This window comes from Nerophis lumbriciformis, linkage group LG19, assembly GCF_033978685.3.
Source record: "Nerophis lumbriciformis linkage group LG19, RoL_Nlum_v2.1, whole genome shotgun sequence".
Lineage (NCBI taxonomy): Eukaryota > Metazoa > Chordata > Actinopteri > Syngnathiformes > Syngnathidae > Nerophis > Nerophis lumbriciformis.
Window position 1 is genome coordinate 32,046,652 of NC_084566.2, and position 19,764 is coordinate 32,066,415.

At 40.9% G+C, this 19,764-nt stretch overlaps 1 protein-coding gene across 2 annotated transcripts in view; it reads right to left on the bottom strand.

Moving 5' to 3' along the window:
- st6galnac5a (ST6 (alpha-N-acetyl-neuraminyl-2,3-beta-galactosyl-1,3)-N-acetylgalactosaminide alpha-2,6-sialyltransferase 5a) overlaps positions 1–19,764 on the bottom strand; it is a 146,894-nt gene that overhangs the window by 117,143 nt on the left and 9,987 nt on the right. For both annotated transcript variants that reach the window (XM_061978933.2, XM_061978932.2), the window contains exon 2: positions 18,231–18,434. In XM_061978933.2, coding sequence (XP_061834917.1) covers positions 18,231–18,434 — 204 coding nt within the window. The remainder of the gene's footprint in view (positions 1–18,230; positions 18,435–19,764) is intronic.

Consider the following 19,764-nt stretch of genomic DNA (forward strand, 5'->3'; position numbering starts at 1 on the left):
AATTAAATACACAGAGGATATAAGTAAAGGAAATTAAATGAACCTACAAACGAGGCATAATGATGCAATATGTACACACAGATAGCCTAAATAGCATGTTAGCATGGATGATTAGCACTCCCCGCAAGTCAATAACATCAACAAAGCTCACATTTGTGCATTCACGCACAGCATAAAACGTTTGGTGGACAAAATGACAAAAAGGCGTGGCATAACTCACGTCTTTCTGTGGCAGCGTCGGAGAAAGTTGTGCAAGTAAACCAACGACGGTGAGTTCAAGGACCGCCAATATTAGTAGGACAAAACGGCGCTGGCCAAATACTCTAATCAGTGAAGCATAAACACAAACATATTGAACTGTGGGCTTTCTAACAATTAGGAAGGTTTGTGTTATGTTTGTCCTCCTACAGAAACATTAAAACAACAAATATATTTTACCCCCATCTTTTTCCATTTTTGAAAAAGCTCTGGGGAGCCACTAGGGTGGTGCTAAAGAGCCGCATGCGGCTCGAGAGCTGTGGGTTGCTGACCCCCGTTCCAGGGAGATAAGATTTTAAAAGTTTTGAAAATGTTAATTTATTTTACAATCTCGGAAGAAGATGGATGGATGGATGGAATCTTGCATAATTTCTAAATATGTTTTATTTTGTTAAATTCTACAAAATAATATTTATTTCTCATATTTAATTTTTGAAATATTTTTTCTACTCTATATGCCTCTTAAAACCTCACTGTTGGCTTTGTAAGGTCATGTTACCTCTCGATTAGGGGTCACTAACCCATCGATGGTGATCGACCAGTCGATCTTTGGGACCCAACAGGTCAATAGCGAAAATATTAGAAAAATAAATATGTATTATTATGACATCAGTGACACACTAAACCCAGAGAGTGACCAACACACCTACCAACACGCACACTAGAGATGCGCGGATAGGCAATTATTTCATCCGCAACCGCATCAGAAAGTCGTCAACCATCCGCCATCCACCCGATCTAACATTTGATCAGAACCGCACCCGCCCGCACCCGCCCGTTGTTATATATCTAATATAGACGATGCAAGGCATTAGTGAGGTTATAAAGCTTTTGCCTGTTAAAGAAAGGAGACTGATCCAATGCAGCACAGACATTCGCGTGCCACGCTGTCACGACCCAGACGCACACCAGTGCGCAATCATATGGGAGCCGCGCTGAGCGCACCTCCAAGCGCGTCTCGCTGCCGGCGACGGCCGGGTATGGGCCCGATGCTCCAGCGCCATCCATTTTCAGGGCTAGTTGATTCGGCAGGTGGGTTGTTACACACTCCTTAGCGGGTTCCAACTTCCATGGCCCCCGTCCTGCTGTCTATATCAACCAGGGTGAGCCCCACCCCTTTCGTGAGCGCACTGCGCGCGGAGTGACCCCTGTTACGCGCCACCCGGCAACAGGGGTGGCGGGCAGGTAAGCTGCGCGGGCGGAGCGCGCGGAGTGACCCCTGTTACGAGCCCCCGGCCACGGGGGTGGCGGGCAGGTAAGCTGCTTACCTGCTGCGCGTGACGCCGGCCGCGGCGAAGGCGGACGAGGCGGGGTGTCGGTGCGGTGGGCGCGGTGGTGACCCTGGACGTGCGTCGGGCCCTTCTCGCGGATCGCCTCAGCTATGGCTCCCAGTGGGGCCCTCTCGGGGGAAGGGGCCTCGGTCCCGGACCCCGGCGAGGCGTCCCTTCTCCGCTCCGTAAAAGTGTCCATCTCTTTTCTTTTTTTTTCTTCTGTTGTGGCATATGCAGGAGGTGCCTGCTCGTTTTTCGTATGTAGGTAACAACATTTAACTATGTATATATATTTCCGAATTGGTTTAACTGCCACCCGCCTGAATCTATTTAAAATCTAATTTTTTTTTATTTCAACCGCCCGACCCGACCCGCGGATAAAATCTAATTTTTTTTAATTTCATCCGCCCGATCCGCGGACTCCGCGGTTGTGCCCGCAAACCGCGCATCTCTAACGCACACATTTTAACCTGTCAACACGCCTCTCTCTCTTTAGCCTCTCAGCCACACTCCAGAGCACGGAGGCACACTTCACTCGCTTGTCTCGCCAACGCACATCGCATGTCGTGCAGAAAAATATTCGAGCTGCAACAATGCATCAAGGCTGACTGTTGCAACAAATCGGACATTTTCTAACATCCAACATCAAACAGCTCTTCCCTCAACCTTGACCACCATCGCTCGCCTGCGACAGGAAGCTAACAAGCCAAATACTAGAGTCTGTGAACATTGCTCCAAAGTAAGGATTTTGTGTTGATTTATATAATGGCTTTTTTGCCGATATCCGATATTTTGATATTGTCCAACTCTTAATTACCGATTCCGATATCAACCGATACCGATATATACAGTCGTGGGATGAACACATTATGCCTAATTTTGTTGTGATGCCCCGCTGGATGCATTAAACAATGTAACAAGGTTTTCCAAAATAAATCAACTCAAGTTATGGAAAAAAATGCCAACATGGCACTGCCATATTTATTATTGAAGTCACAAAGTGCATTATTTTCTTTTAACATGCTTTAAAACAGCAGCTTGGAATTTGGGACATGCTCTCCCTGAGAGAGCATGAGGAGGTTGAGGTGGGACAGGGTTGATGTGGGGGGGTAGGGAGTAGCCGGGGGTGTATATTGTAGCATCGCGGAAGAGTTAGTTCTGCAAGGGGTTCTGGGTATTTGTTCTGTTGTGTTACGGTGCGGATGTTCTCCCGAAATGTGTTTGTCATTCTTGTTTAGTGTGGGTTCACAGTGTGGCGCATATTTGTAACAGTGTTAAAGTTGTTTATACGGCCGCCCTCAGTGTGACCTGTATGGCTGTTGACCAAGTATGCATTGCATTCACTTGTGTGTGTGAAAAGCCGCAGATATCATGTGATTGGGCCGGCACGCAAAGGCAGTGCCTTTTAGGTTTATTGGCGCTCTGTACTTCTCCCTACGTCCATGTACACAGCGGCGTTTTAAAAAGTCATAAATTTTACTTTTTGAAACAGATACCAATAATTTTGAAACAGATACCGATAATTTCCGATATTACATTTTAAAGCATTTATCCGATATTATCGGACATCCCTATACAAAAGTAAACATTGACATGTGCAAAGGCAGTAATATATGATAAAACAAGGTGGCATCTTAAAGCAGAATAAATGTGCAGCTTTATGATAGAGCGGGTCTCCAACTTTCATCGCTATGGAAACTACTGTCACAAAAAGAGAGGTGAGATATTTGTTTCAATAATATGACTGGCAACATTTCAATTGTGCTTCATTTATGAAGGAGATCTCCTCTGAGAGAGATTATTGTCTGTATGCTGTGTTGCGTAATTTTCTTATTAAATAAAAGTATCACACACACTCATAGCTCATTAAAGTGGAATAAATTACATTCCAGTAATAGTTTTAAGCCACATACCTCTCTTCTCTTACCGAAGGGTGCAAACTGGATGTGTAATATTCTCATTGAGTGACGTTGTGTGCTGGACCTCGGACCAACTGCACTCAGTGATGACACAAACACGCTCACATAAATATTGCACTTATTGCAGGCATTGACAGCAGACGACTTCTACTTTAACTTTTATACACTTACTTTAGTGATCTGCTGCACTGACAAGATGCCTGCTTTGTGCGCGATGGCGACTGTGGCGAAATTGTCGTGTCAAAACTGTCATGTGACGTCACGATTCACCTTTTTCTTTTACAGGGAAAACAAAATAATCGGCTCTGTTGTCCACGTACTTAATAAAAAATACCGGACAAAGTGCATCCCTTGACAGCTCAATATGGAACGCGTACTTTTGTTTCTAAATACAGGACGATTTTGTTTTTCAGGGACGTTTGGCAACCCTATTTAAGTAGCATTCACGCCATCCTCACGTTCAAACATACACTGTGATTAATCATCATTCATTTATGACAGCCCTAGTAGGAACATTTCAAGGATGATCAGTTTGAAACAGGATGCCCCTTAGCTCACTTTTGATCACCATTGCAAAGACATGTTATTTGTTTAGTGTTTTTAATACATTTGCAAAAAAAAATTAAAAATTCACATTGGCATTACGGGATATTGTGTGTAGAATGTTGACGCCAAAAGACGGATGGCTAATGTACAGTTCCGGCCAAAGGTTTGGACACACCTCATTTCAATGTGTTTTCTTTATTTTCATGACTATTTACATTGTAGATTGTCACTGAACGCATCAAAACTATGACACCTGTGAAGTGAAACCCCTTTCAGGTGACTACCTCTTGAAGCTCATCGAGAGAATGCCAAGAGTGTGCAAAACAGTAATCGGAGGGTGGCTATTTTGAAGAAACTAGAATATAAAACATGTTTTCAGTTATTTCACCTTTTTTTATTAAATACATAACTCCACATGTGTTCATTCATACTTTTGATGCCTTCAGTGACAATCTACAATGTAAATAGTCATGAAAATAAAGAAAACCCATCGAATGAGAAGATTTGTCCAAAATAGAGATGTCCGATAATGGCTTTTTTGCCGATATTCCGATATTGTCCAACTCTTAATTACCGATTCCGATATCAACCGATACCGATATATACAGTCGTGGAATTAACACATTTTTATGCCTAATTTTGTTGTGATGCCACGCTGGATGCATTAAACAATGTAACAAGGTTTTCCAAAATAAATCAACTCAAGTTATGGAAAAAAATGCCAACATGGCACTGCCATATTTATTATTGAAGTCACAAAGTGCTTTTTTTTTTTTAACATGCCTCAAAACAGCAGCTTGGAATTTGGGACATGCTCTCCCTGAGAGAGCATGAGGACGTTGAGGTGGGCGGGGTTGGGGGGGTGGGGGGTGGGTGTATATTGTAGTGTCCCGGAAGAGTTAGTGCAGCAAGGGGTTCTGGGTATTTGTTCTGTTGTGTTTATGTTGTGTTACGGTGCGGATGTTCTCCCGAAATGTGTTTGTCATTCTTGTTTGGTGTGGGTTCACAGTGTGGCGCATATTTGTAACAGCGTTAAAGTTGTTTATACGGCCACCCTCAGTGTGATCTGTATGGCTGCTGACCAAGTATGCGTTGCATTCACTTGTGTGTGTGAGAATATCATGTGATTGGGCCGGCACGCAAAGGCAGTGCCTTTAAGGTTTATTGGCGCTCTCTACTTCTCCCTACGTCTGTGTACCACTACGTACAGCGGCGTTTTAGTCATAAATTTTACTTTTTGAAACCGATACCGATAATTTCTGATATTAAATTTTAAAGCATTTATCGGCCGATAATATCGGCAGTCCGATATTATCGGACATCTCTAGTCCAAACCTCTGGCCTGTACTGTATATTTATTATTTTTTTAAATGTAGATATAAGTGTAGTTTGTGCACACCTGAAGGTAAGAAAGAAACAAGCAAAGGTGGATTTGACAAAGTGTACCTGAAGATTTGTCCTACCCAAGTGTGATATCACTATTATGGTAGAGCTAACATCGCATCAACAGTGAAGCTTGTGTCCTTGTTTCAATCTATCAGTGTATGCAAGAGTGTGGCAACCATGTTGCATTTTAACTTCCGGTAGAAATGTCGTAGAGACATGAAACAAAAACCTTTATGTAGGTCTGACTTAGACCTCGATTTCATACATTGACATCCTTCAGCAAAAATCGACAGAAAGCTGGCAATTCCCCCTTCAAAACAAAAGTTTAGTAAAAACAGTCACTTTTGCCTCTTTGAGCTGTAATTGACCCTCTTAACATGCTTCAAAACTCACCAAACTGGACACACACATCAGGACTGGCAAAAATTGTGATCTAATAAAAAAAAACAACAACCCCAAAACTCAAAATTGTGCTCTAGCGCCCCCTAGGAAGAAAACACAGACACAACTGCTCCTAGGAAGAAAACACAGACAAAACTGCCTGTAACTTCCAGTAGAAAAGTCGTAGAGACATGAAACAAAAACCTCTATGTAGGTCTCACTTAGACCTATATTTCATTTATTGACAAACCCCAGCAAAAATCAACAGGAAGTTTGCAATTCCCCCTTCAAAACAAAAGTTTTGTAAAAACCGGTCACCTTTTTTCAAACATTATCTCCTCTGAGCGTGTTTGTCGTGTCGGCTTCAAACTAGCACAAGAGAGAGATTGAACCCTTCTGATTAAAAGTTGACCAAAGACTTTTAATTACTGCTCCGGTTTGGATTTTATGACAAAGTGTACCTGAAGATTTGTCCTACCCAAGTGTGATATCACTATTATGGAAGAGCTAACATTGCATCAATAGTGAAGCGTGTGTCCTTGTTTCAATCTATCAGTGTATGCAGGAGTGTGGCAACCATGTTGCATTTTGCTAGCAGACCATATTCGAGAAACAGTGGCAGCTCGGAAGTACGAACCAGGTTGTTTGCTGGCCGACAGGGTCCAGTGTCTTTAGTGATGGTGAGAGTATGGTAATCCAGCAGTATCATTTCCATGATGGAATCACAGATCGCGTTGGCCCTCAGGTCGTTTCTGGCGGGCTTTTTGCAATTTTCGTAACGACCCTGCGCCTTTTTTTGCAGCTGGCCAAACTGTCCCTGGCTGAGCAGAATTTTGTCCCTTTACTGTGCACAAACCAAACAGAACCTGCAAACTGAGGCACGTACTAAACCATAAATTAAGTCATGGTTTCGGGTGCTGTCGAAATAAGAGAGCAGTGCTACAAAACGGAATGCTAACTATCGCTGCGATTTTCATGAGCACATGCTGTAGGAGCAAACGCATAGCTAAATCACATGGTATTGATTATTTTGGGAGCGTGCAGCAGCTGAAAACAAAGGTCGATCATATTAACAAGCTGGATGAAGCATTACAGCCGCATGCGGGGTCCTAATTGACTAAGTTCAAGTTTATCGCAGGGAGAAAAAGACTCATTGGCAGTTTGCCTATGTTGCTTCGCCGCTTTACCACAAATCTTCTTGCTGCGTATCGACATGCGGTGTGACATTTGTTTCATATTTATTACAGTATCCCACTCAGCCTGGGAGCAGGACATGACGCCATGCAATGAATCTGGGAGAGCAGCAAAACAGCCTGTGGACGGGTTGACCACAAATTCTGAATTCCAATGTTCATCACTGAGAATGAAAGTGGTTCCACTTCTTTAACACAAGAAACTAGAGATGTCCGATAATGGCTTTTTTGCCGATATCCCGATATTGTCCAACTCTTAATTACCGATTCCGATATCAACCGATACCGATATATACAGTTGTGGAATTAACACATTATTATGCCTAATTTTGTTGTGATGCCCCGCTGGATGCATTAAATAATGTAACAAGGTTATGGAAAAAAATGCCAACATGGCACTGCCATATTTATTATTGAAGTCACAAAGTGCATTATTTTTTTTAACATGCCTCGCATTCACTTGTGTGTGTGAAAAGCCGTAGATATTATGTGATTGGGCCGGCACGCAAAGGCAGTGCCTTTAAGGTTTATTGGCGCTCTGTACTTCTCCCTACGTCCGTGTACACAGTGGCGTTTTAAAAAGTCATACATTTTACTTTTTGAAACAGATACCGATAATTTCCGATATTACATTTTAAAGCATTTATCGGCCGATGATATCAGCAGTCCGATATTATCGGACATCTCTACAAGATCTGCAACATACACTGCACGCTTTATTAATGTTTTGTGAATGACACAAGATGGAAGTAGCTGCACTGGTAGTACAGTTCTATGAGTGGTCAGCCTCAGCAGTCTTCTTAGCTCTGTATGCACTTTTAAACTAATTCAACTAATTTTAGCTGCTTGTGTTCATGCAGGGGAGAGGAGAAGATTGATGGTTTGACATGTTTGGTGTTTTGAAGTATCCATGAGGAAAATACTGCCCCTGATGCTGTACACTTCTGTTTTAGTGATGTTAGGGATGACTGCTAGGGCCTCAACTCCATCCATACATCCATCCATTTTCTACCGCTTGTCCCTTTCAGCTGTATTCGGACGGAAGGCGGCATACAACCTGGATAAGTCGCCACCTCATCGCAGGGCCAACACAGATAGGCAGACAACATTCACACTCACATTCACACACTAGGGCCAATTTAGTGTTGCCAATCAACCTATCCCCAGGTGCATGTCTTTGGAGGTGGGAGGAAGCCAGAGTACCCGGAGGGAACCCACGCAGTCACGGGGAGAACATGCAAACTCCACACGGGATTGAACTCAGGAACTTCGTATTGTGAGGCACATGCACTAACCCCTGTTCCACCGTGCTGCCGGGCCTCAACTCTTCTAACTTAATCCACAGAGTAACTGTTTTTTACATAAGAACACATTACATTGGTTTTGGCCGCTGAAGTCAAATTGTTTTTTTTGCAAATGATCAAAGTTTAATACACCACAGACTAAACACTGTGTTGTGTTTTTGGGTCACAAAATGCAGAGCTGACTTGATAAACGTGTCACAATCAGTTTTTAATACCGCTTTTAAAGGGGAACATTATCACCAGACCTATGTAAGCGTCAATATATACCTTGATGTTGCAGAAAAAAGACCATATATTTTTTTACCGATTTCTGAACTCTAAATGGATGAATTTTGGCGAATTAAACGCCTTTCTATTATTCGCTCTCGGTTGTGACGTCACGTTGTCACGTTGTGACGTCACATCGGGAAGCAATCCGCCATTTTCACAAACACATTACAAACACCGAGTCAAATCAGCTCTGTTATTTTCCGTTTTTTCGACTGTTTTCCGTACCTTGGAGACATCATGCCTCGTCGGTGTGTCGGAGGGTGTAACAACACGAACAGGGACGGATTCAAGTTGCACCAGTGGCCCAAAGATGCGAAAGTGGCAAGAAATTGGACGTTTGTTCCGCACACTTTACCGACGAAAGCTATGCTACAACAGAGATGGCAAGAATGTGTGGATATCCTGCGACACTCAAAGCAGATGCATTTCCAACTGGACTGGACAGATCAGCTTTCAGGAAAAGAGAGCGGATGAGGGTATGTCTACAGAATATATTACTTGATGAAAACTGGGCTGTCTGCACTCTCAAAGTGCATGTTGTTGCCAAATGTATTTCATATGTTGTAAACCTAGTTCATAGTTGTTAGTTTCCTTTAATGCCAAACAAACACATACCAATCGTTGGTTAGAAGGCGATCGCCGAATTCGTCCTCGCTTTCTCCCGTGTCGCGTCGTTTTCCTCGGTTTCGCTTGCATACGGTTCAAACCGATATGGCTCAATAGCTTCAGTTTCTTCTTCAATTTCGTTTTCGCTACCTGCCTCCAAACTACAACCATCCGTTTCAATACATGCGTAATCTGTTGAATCGCTTAAGCCGCTGAAATCCGAGTCTGAATCCGAGCTAATGTCGCTATACCTTGCTGTTCTATGCGCCATGTTTGTTTGTATTGGCATCACTGTGTGACGTCACAGGAAAATGGACGGGTGTATATAACGATGGTTAAAATCAGGCACTTTGAAGCTTTTTTTAGGGATATTGCGTGATGGGTAAAATTGTGAAAAAAAACTTCGAAAAATAAAATAAGCCACTGGGAACTGATTTTTAATGGTTTTAACCCTTTAGAAATTGTGATAATGTTCCCCTTTAATTTTCAGCAGTTTAGCTCTGTTGGTGTCGTGTGAGCTTCATATTTAACCTGTGTAGCATTCAGAGTTATTTACCAGGAATAGAACGTTTGTGTTTTGCATACATCAATTAGATGTCTTTTAAAGAATAATGATACCGCCGTCGAACATCTGTCGCCAACCCGGCAGCGCTTTGTTGTTGCGATTAAATGACTCCTGAGGGCCTCCTTTCTGTGTTTCATTTAGCCCAAAAAGTTTACCACGCAGGCAACCTGACCCGACCGCCATTAGCGAGCAACATGCTGACTCACTTAGTTGTCCTGGTGATTGGTTTGTCTCATCTGTGCAGCCCACGAAAGACCATTCTGAAGAGGCCAGAGGTATTATTAAAAGTGGTTCTAATTGCCTCCTATTAATTAAAAACAATGTCACAATGAATTAAAAAAGACCATACCTGTCAACCATTTCCCCCAGGAAACTCACATTATTTGCTTTCCTGTTTTAATCGTTTACCATATTTTTTCTCTAGTTGAACTTTATGGTACAAAAAATCCTCTGCGGTACTGCGGTATCATTCAGGGAACATCGGCATAATATCCTGTATTGGTTTAAGTTAGGCCTTCAAAATAAAACTATATTAAAGTTAAGTTAAAGTACCAATGATTGTCACACACACACGAGGTGTGGCGAAATTATTCTCTGCATTTGACCCATCACCCTTAATCACCCCTGGGAGGTGAGGGGAGCAGTGAGCAGCAGTGGTGGCCGCGCCCGGGAATCATTTTTAGTGATTCAACCCCCAATTCCAACCCTTGATGCTGAGTGCCAAGCAGGGAGGTAATGGATCCCATTTTTATAGTCTTTGGTATGACTCGGCCAGGGTTTGAACTCCCAAACTACCCATCTCAGGGTAGACACTCTAACCACTAGGCCACTGAGTAGATATATCGATATATTTTTAAACAAGATATGAATTAAGAAAATATCGTAATATGGATATTATTTATTTCACGTTAAATTTACCAAACACCACTTATTTGTTGTGTTCCTTGTTCTCCCCCTCCATGGGCTACTCAATCCCTCCCCTTCCTTCTTTCCAAGACTGCTTGCACGTATAAGAACATCCATGATTGGTTGGTTGTTTTCTATGATGAGTCACGATTGGTTAGGGACAGGTCAATCAGAGGCACGATAGGGCGGGTCATCGAACCAGGAAGTGAAATCACAAAGTGGCTTTCTGCAAATGTTTTTTTTTTTTTATCAGAGTTTGATACATGTTGTATTATTTGCACAGCTGTGTTATTTATTTTACGTAGAAATAATATTTTTCTATTTCATTTATTTTATGCAATTCTGTACTACTTAAACAGTTTAATACCCATCTTGACTGACTGGGTTAATAAAAGTGCCACTGACTGTTTACAGTACAGTTGTCATTCACTTCAATTTCACTGAATATCGCACAAAAATTAATATCTTTATATGTATACTTTCACCGAAAAATATATGGAGGTATATATATCGAAAATCGAGTTTAAGTAAAAATATATCGGTATATATTTTTGTCCATATCGCCCAGTCCTATTTCAGCTTACAAGAATTCCACTTCCAACTAAAAAAACATGCTGTAGTAAATTGTAGATATGTTTGTTTTACACACACACACACACGCACACACACACACACACACACACGCACGCACGCACGCACGCACGCACGCACGCACGCACGCACGCACGCACGCACGCACGCACGCACGCACGCACGCACGCACGCACGCAAGTCACATTGTTTTCTGCATGTAAAACTATAATCATTCTCTACAAAATGTGATATTTTCTTAGGTGTCCATAACAAATTAATTAGTTTTACTTTATTTTTCACAGGAAACATTGCTTCAGTTTTCAAATAATGTGTATTTAGTAGAGCTGTCCGATAATATCGGACTGTCGATATTATCAGCCGATAAATGCTTCAAAATGTAATATCGGAAATTATCGGTATCGGTTTCAAAAAGTAAAATTTATGACTAAAACGGCGCTGTACGTAGTGGTACACGGACGTAGGGAGAAGTACAGAGCGCCAATAAACCTTAAAGGCACTGCTTTTGTGTGCCGGCCCAATCACATAATATCTACAGCTTTTCACACACACAAGTGAATGCCATGCATACTTGGTCAGCAGCCATACAGGTCACACTGAGGGTGGCCGTATAAACAACTTTAACACTCACTCATTTTTGAAGGGTCAATTCAAGATGGCGGAGTAGAGCACGTCCAAAACTGAAGCTCCCCTGCGCATGCTCTAAAAAACTCTAAGCTACTTGGATTTCTGCCATAATTTTTTCTTTTACGAACAACGCTTTCCTTATTTGTTGCACACCCGTTACAAAAGTTTAATGAAAAGGGCAACAATGGAGTCGGGATCGTCCTCGTCTCAAACACCTGTCGTCACTGAGGCTTATCTTGAGACTTTACTCAGGAAATTTTTCAATGAGGCTGAGGATAGATCCCAAAAGCGATTCCAGCGATTGGAGGATCAACTTGGTACAATTCAAGATACTTTATCCAAGCACGCTGCCGATATAGAATCTGTCCGCAATGAAGTGTCTTCTATTGAAACACGTGTCCAGAGCAATGAGGACGCTATGCTCAATTTCACTAGCATGCTCACGAAGATTGAGAAAAAAATGATAGATCTCGAGGACAGAAGCAGGAGGGATAACATTAGAATCATCAACATCAAAGAAGGCGAAGAAGGAAATAACGCGCTGTCTTACCTGTCCGCCAACATCCCCAAGTGGTTCCCTGCCTTGGCTGCAAATCCTCCGGAGCTCATGCGGGCCCATCGCATCGGCCCCCCGCGACAATCTCCCCGTCCCAGGGCGATGATTGTTAAGTGTCTGAGGTACACGGATAGGGACCGCATCCTGAAGGAGGCTAGGAAAGTTCCTCTTCAGCTCTCCGGTAACTCCGTTCGCTTTGCCCCGGACTACAGTGACGCGACGGCCAAGCTGAGACGACCCTGCTACTCCACTATGTACAGCGCTCGAAAAGCTGGTTTTGAAGCCTTTCTCATTTATCCAGCAACTATCAAACTCTCCAAAGGCTCCCAACAACACTTTTTTGACAATCCAGCAGAGGCTGAAAAGTTCATCTCCGCAGCCTCGTAAACTCCACTGAACTTGGGGGTACTCACACAGAGACATGGACATACGACACTTGGTAAGACTATTTTTGTTTGATTTTTCTTCAATGAGACTTTTTCATCGTAGTGCTTCTGCGCAGGAGACAGGCATGGATCTGTTTACTTCCTGGGTTGTTGACGCGTCATGTTGCCACGTGACTGTTTTTCTTTTTTCTGTTTTTCACTAAACCACAATATTATTTTGTACACAGAAGATATATAAGAGTTTTATTTTTATTTGTTTCTATTTGATATCCGAACCTAACTATGCAAATGGTGTGATGAATGGGAATTATTTAGGAAACTATTTTTGCATTTTGAAGTTGTTCCATATTAAATATGTGATACTTACCACACCTCATGCATGTATGATATGCATGTGTATGTATATGTATATATATATATGTATGTATGTATGTATGTATGTATATATGTATGTGTATGTATGTGTGTATATTTTTGTTAATATTACTTCTTTAGTTTTTTACTTTTGCAATTGGATATTTAGTAGCTCTTGGGGGAGCTTTTTGTTTTGTTTTGTTTTTTGTTTTCCATGTTTATTTTATTGCCTGCAGTGTACGAGTGTATGTTTGTGTGTGTGTGGATGAGAGATTGTTTATGTGTTTGCTTGAATGGTCCAGTTGTGTGCATGTTTGTGTTGTGTGTCTGTGGCCCACAGTCCTTGACCATATGCCCTCTTCTCTTGTTCATGTTTCATGAACAGAGGAATGATTTATCTGACCATGATTACACACCCTCTTCTTCCTTTCATGTTTCTGAAATAACTCTATATGGATAGTTCTGATAGTGAATTCTCCTCTGAAATAGAGGAGAATGAAGATTTGATAAACTCCCACAATTTGGAATCGATCAGTTTCTCAGACCACATCAACTACAAATCACAAAGATTTATGAGCGAAATGGATCCAGATAGAAATGCTCCTCAAAACACCAACAATGATTGTTTATATTATACTGACGTCACATTTGATAAAACATTTATGCAAGATAAAAACATATCTCTAGTACATTTTAATAGCAGGAGTCTATACTCTCATTTTGATGATATCCAGGACTATTTGAATCAGTTCAAATCTCCATTTAATATTATAGGTATTTCAGAGACATGGATGAATGAGAATACAAGTAATGAGTTTGAATTAAATGGGTATGAAATGTTTTGCACCAACCGTAAAAATAAGAGAGGAGGAGGTGTGGCTTTGTATGTGGACAAAAATATCAGCTGTAGTATTGTAAATGATATGTGTTTAACTGTTGAGGAACTCTTCGAATGCGTCACTGTGGAATTATCATTTTCAAATAGGAAACACATTATTGTAAGCTGCATTTATAGAACACCAGGATCCGACTTAAAAATATTTAATGAATGGATGGAAAAATTATTTAAGAGAAACAAAAAATATATAGTATGTGGTGACTTTAATATCAACCTTTTGAATCCTAATAAACACAAACACACAGCAAAATTTATTGACACCATGTTCTCCATGGGCTTATTCCCACTGATCACGCGACCCACTAGAATCACAACACACAGCACCACACTTATTGACAACATATTTTGTAACATTGTAGATCAGACTGTAACTGGAGGCTTGTTAGTGAGTGACGTCAGTGATCATTTACCCGTGTTCATGGTGTACAATATTAACTGCAAAACATCCAAACCTGTAAATAGTGAATATTATCGTAGAGCCACAACAGAAAGATCATTAACAGCACTAAAGAATGATTTAGCGAAACACAACTGGGATTCTGTTTTTCAAACATCAGATATAAATGCAGCTTATAATTTATTTCATGACATTTTTTTCTCACTTTATGATACACACTGCCCCATCAAAAAATGCACTATAACTAACTCCACAAAAACTCCATGGATAACTAAAGGGCTTGCGAACGCTTGCAAAAAGAAAAATTATTTATATAGGACTTTTTTTAGGCATCAAACCATAGAAACAGAACAAAAGTACAAAACATATAAAAATAAATTAACCAGCATATTAAGAGCAAGCAGAAAAGAATACACCACCAAACTATTAATCCAAAAGAAAAATGATATAAAGGGTATTTGGAAGGTATTAAATACAATTACTGGGCATGGTTCAAACAGTCCTTGTTATCCAGAGTTTTTTGTTGAGAACGACCAAATCATAAGTGACAAGAAGATGATTGCTGACGGCTTCAATATGTTTTTTGTTAAAGTTGGGCCTGAGCTGGCAAAAAAAATCCCAATTAATGATGAACAGCCCATGGAACTTATTGGAAAAAATCCTTACTCGATGTTCCTTACTCCGACTGTCGAAAAGGAAGTTTTAGACATTATTCAGAAAAGCAAGAACAAAACATCACGTGACATTTATGACCTCGACATGAGGACGGTCCGGAATGTAGCGGAAGAAATCATCAAACCATTCACATACATCTGCAATTTATCTTTTCAACTTGGACAATTTCCTTCACAAATGAAACTCTCAAAAGTCATCCCCATCTTCAAATCTGGAGACAAACACCACTTCACAAATTACCGGCCCATCTCCCTTCTGCCACAGTTGTCAAAAATATTGGAAAAATTATTTGATAATAGACTTCGTGGCTTCATTGAAAAACACACATTATTATCTGATTGTCAATATGGGTTCCGACAAAATAGGTAAACTTCATTAGCTATAAGTGATCTAATAGAGAACATTACTAATGGTATCGAGAAAAACAAATTTGTTTTAGGAATTTTTATCGACCTGCAAAAGGCTTTCGATACCATTGATCACCAGATTTTGGTAAACAAACTGGAAAACTATGGCATAAGGGGAGTGGCAGGGAAATGGCTGAAGAGCTACTTGAATGAGAGACAGCAGATTGTTCAGATCGACCAACATCAATCTACATTCATGAACATAACCTGTGGAGTCCCCCAGGGGTCGATACTGGGACCCACACTATTTATAATGTATATCAATGAAATATGTAAAGTATCAACACTGCTGAAGTTCATCCTCTTTGCTGACGACACAACCATTACATGTGCAGGTGACGACGTAAAGCAACTTCTGGCCTCTGTAACTGAGGAGATGATCAAGTTAAAAACTTGGTTTAATACCAACAAATTGTCTCTGAATTTAAAGAAGACCAAAATCATGCTCTTTAGCAATCGCAAAAGTGAAATACCCATCAGGATTGTTATTGATGATACACTAATAGAATATGTTCAACAAAATTCATTCTTAGGAGTGGTAATAGATGAAAATATATCATGGAAGCCTCATATAAGTTACCTGAGGACAAAAGTTGCTAAATGTGTTGGAATGATGAGGAGATCATGTCATTTATTGAACACCAATGCTCTGCTTTTATTGTATCATTCATTTATTATGTCATATCTAAACTATTGTGTTGAAGTCTGGGGAAATTGTTATAAATCTCATCTACAGCCTTTAGTCACTCTGCAGAAAAAGGCCATTAGGATTGTGTCCAATGTTCACTACTTACATCATTCAAATCCACTATTCATGGAGTTAAAGCAACTTAAACTGCACGATGTGATCAATTTTAAAACTGCTCAAATTATGTTTAGGGCATCCCAAAACTCTCTACCATCCAATATACAAAACCTATTCCAGGATAGAGATGCTCACCATAGTTACAGTCTACGAGGAAACAACAAATTATATTTTCCTAAATTTAGAACAACTTTAAAATCAATGTGCATTTCAGTGCGTGGAGTCAGTCTGTGGAACAACTTAGGGGACGAGTTAAAAACCTGTTCTAACATGATTACATTTAAAAGACTGTTTAAAAAAGAAGTACTGAAGAAGTACGAGGAGGAAAGAGAGTGATGCCCTCAGCACAGAGCGATGGGAGAGAGGTGTATGGTCAGAGAGTGTTTGGGCCTGTGTGTGTGTGTATGTGTGTATGTGTGTGTGTGTGTGTGTTTTGTCTCGTCTCGTCTTGTTTTATAGTAACAGTGGTACTATTGTATTGTTAGTGTACAGGAGCTTTTCTTGTTTTTGTTTGTATAGTATTGTTCTTGTATTATATTGTTTATGTTAAATGTGGAATGAGTGAGAGGGGTTGGGATATTATAAGCATCTGCTTCATCCAACCCCTTTTCAAGCCTTGCATAAATGTCCCTGCCAAAATGTTTAAAAAAAAAAAGTGTGTGTTGTTGTACTGTGCAGGTTTGAAATAAATAATTCAATCAATCAATCAACACTGTTACAAATATGCGCCACACTGTGAACCCACACCAAACAAGAATGACAAACACATTTCGGAAGAACATCCGCACCGTAACACAACAGAAACACAACAGAACAAATACCCAGAACCCCTTGCAGCACTAACTCTTCCGGGACGCTACAATATACACCCCCGCTACCCCCTACCCCCCGCACTCCCCAACCCCGCCCACCTCATCCTCCTCATGCCCCAAATTCCAAGCTGCTGTTTTGAGGCATGTTAAAAAAAATAATGCACTTTGTGACTTCAATAATAAATATGGCAGTGCCATGTTGGCATTTTTTTCCATAACTTGAGTTGATTTATTTTGGAAAACCTTGTTACATTGTTTAATGCATCCAGCGGGGCATCACAACAATATTAGGCATGATAATGTGTTAATTCCACGACTGTATTTATCGGTATCGGTTGATATCGTAATCGGTTATTAAGAGTTGGACAATATCGGAATATCGGATATCGGCAAAAAAGCCATTATTGGACATCTCTAGTATTTCGTCTTGACTTTTTCACGCAAATTAAAAACGAAAAACTGCCGTATACATCACATATTTCGCTGCTCAATCACACGTTGCTGAAAATACATCCAGCACCGTTTGTTGAAATGAAAAAAAATAAGTGAATGCAATAATGGCACTCAAAGCTACATCCGAGTTTTCCGTTCATCTCGGAATTCTTTTCAAGACATCCGAAAGTCAATAACTGCAGCTGTTGGATTGGAGTCGGTGGTGCGGATTGCTGCACACAGACGCTGTCCGACAAGCCATCAGAGCAACAAGGCGAAGAGAAGCACAGTGGTTTGCGAATGTTGGAATACAAATCTTTACAAGGTGATTTATCCTGCATGCGTCACTACTCGCTACTCACATTGATTGTTGTCTCTTGGCATGGCCAAAAAAAGAGGAGAGGCAAAGATGGCGGGGCGAGTGACATGTGGGTTGAAGGGGATGCGCCGCGTCTCCGGGGCTTCTCAATTAGAGCACAGAGAACGCAGTGAAGGACCTAATTTGTGGCCTTGGTTGTAATTATCAATGACAGGTGTGCTGCGGAGAATTCTGATGAACGAACGTGAGATGCTGCCTCTCTTTTAGAACGCTGCTCTTTATTGCAGCACAGAGCAGCAATGAACAAGCTCCTAATTTAAATGTAAATACGACCCCCGCCGAAGTAGACGTGCATCTGGTGCTTACCTTATGGTCCATGATGCTGCTGTAGCCCTGCAGGGGGCGTGGGTGAGGCTCAGACAGCCTGACAGAGGAAACGACGGGCCGCGGCAGCTGTTCTTGCCGCCGCGTGTCGTTGGCGTCCCTGGCGGCGCCGTTGAAACTGCCGTTGTAAACCAGGAAGAGGCTGGCGCAGAGGAGCACCATGAGCAGCGCAGCCACGCCATGGCGCTGGAAAAAGACGTAAATAGAAAATATGGACGCTTTAGTCATCGAAAATCTTACATTAATTTTAGGCGCATTAAAAATCAATCCATGATCACTCATTAAGAATGCCCGATCAGGGTTTGATGCTGCTGATTCCGATACTGGTCTTCCAGGAGTGAGATTGGCTGGTACCAATCACATGAATTTTGTTCAATGTGTTTATGGTGATGCTATTGTCAGTGTAACAATATCACTCACTATTTAAACATACAACTGTTTGATCAAAACAAAGTCAATAGTACACAATAACCACATTAAAACAAAAACTACTGTCTACTACTCATTTAAATCCTTTGGTTCTTGCCCTCAAAGTCCTTCTGTTTACAGAAACTGAGTACCTGAGTTTGTAAACATGAATAAAAATAAAATATAAAAATATCAATCTAATCACTTTAGTATCGATCATATACGGATACTACCATATGTATCAACACCACCAATTTATGAATTGATCCGCCCTCTATTGTGTTGTGTACTGACTGCAACTAGATTTGACCAATCTAAGACTTAGACGAGATCTGACCAATCTAAGTCTAAGACTAGAGCTGACCAATCTAAGTCTAAGACTAGATCTAAAACTATCTAAGTCTTAGACTATATCTGACCAATTTAAGTCTTAGACTAGATGTGACCATTCTAAGTCTTAGACTAGATGTGACCATTCTAAGTCTTAGACTAGATGTGACCATTCTAAGTCTTAGACTGGATCTGACCAATCTAAGTCTTAGACTGGATCTGACCAATCTAAGTCTAGATCTGACCAATCTAAGTCTTAGACTAGATGTGACCAATCTAAGTCTTAGACTAGATCTGACCAATCTAAGTCTTAGACTAGATCTGACCAATCTAAGTCTTAGACTAGATCTGACCAATCTAAGTCTTAGACTAGATCTGACCAATCTAAATCTTAGACTAGATCTGACCAATCTAAATCTTAGACTAGATCTGACCAATCTAAATCTTAGACTAGATCTGACCAATCTCAGTCTAAGACTAGATCTGACCAATCTAAGTCTGAGACTAGATCTGACCAATCTAAGTCTGAGACTAGATCTGACCAATCTAAGTCTGAGACTAGATCTGACCAATCTAAGTCTGAGACTAGATCTGACCAATCTATGTCTGAGACTAGATCTGACCAATCTATGTCTGAGACTAGATCTGACCAATCTATGTCTGAGACTAGATCTGACCAATCTAAGTCTGAGACTAGATCTGACCAATCTAAGTCTGAGACTAGATCTAACCAATCTAAGTCTTAGACTAGATCTGACCAATCTAAGTCTAAGACTAG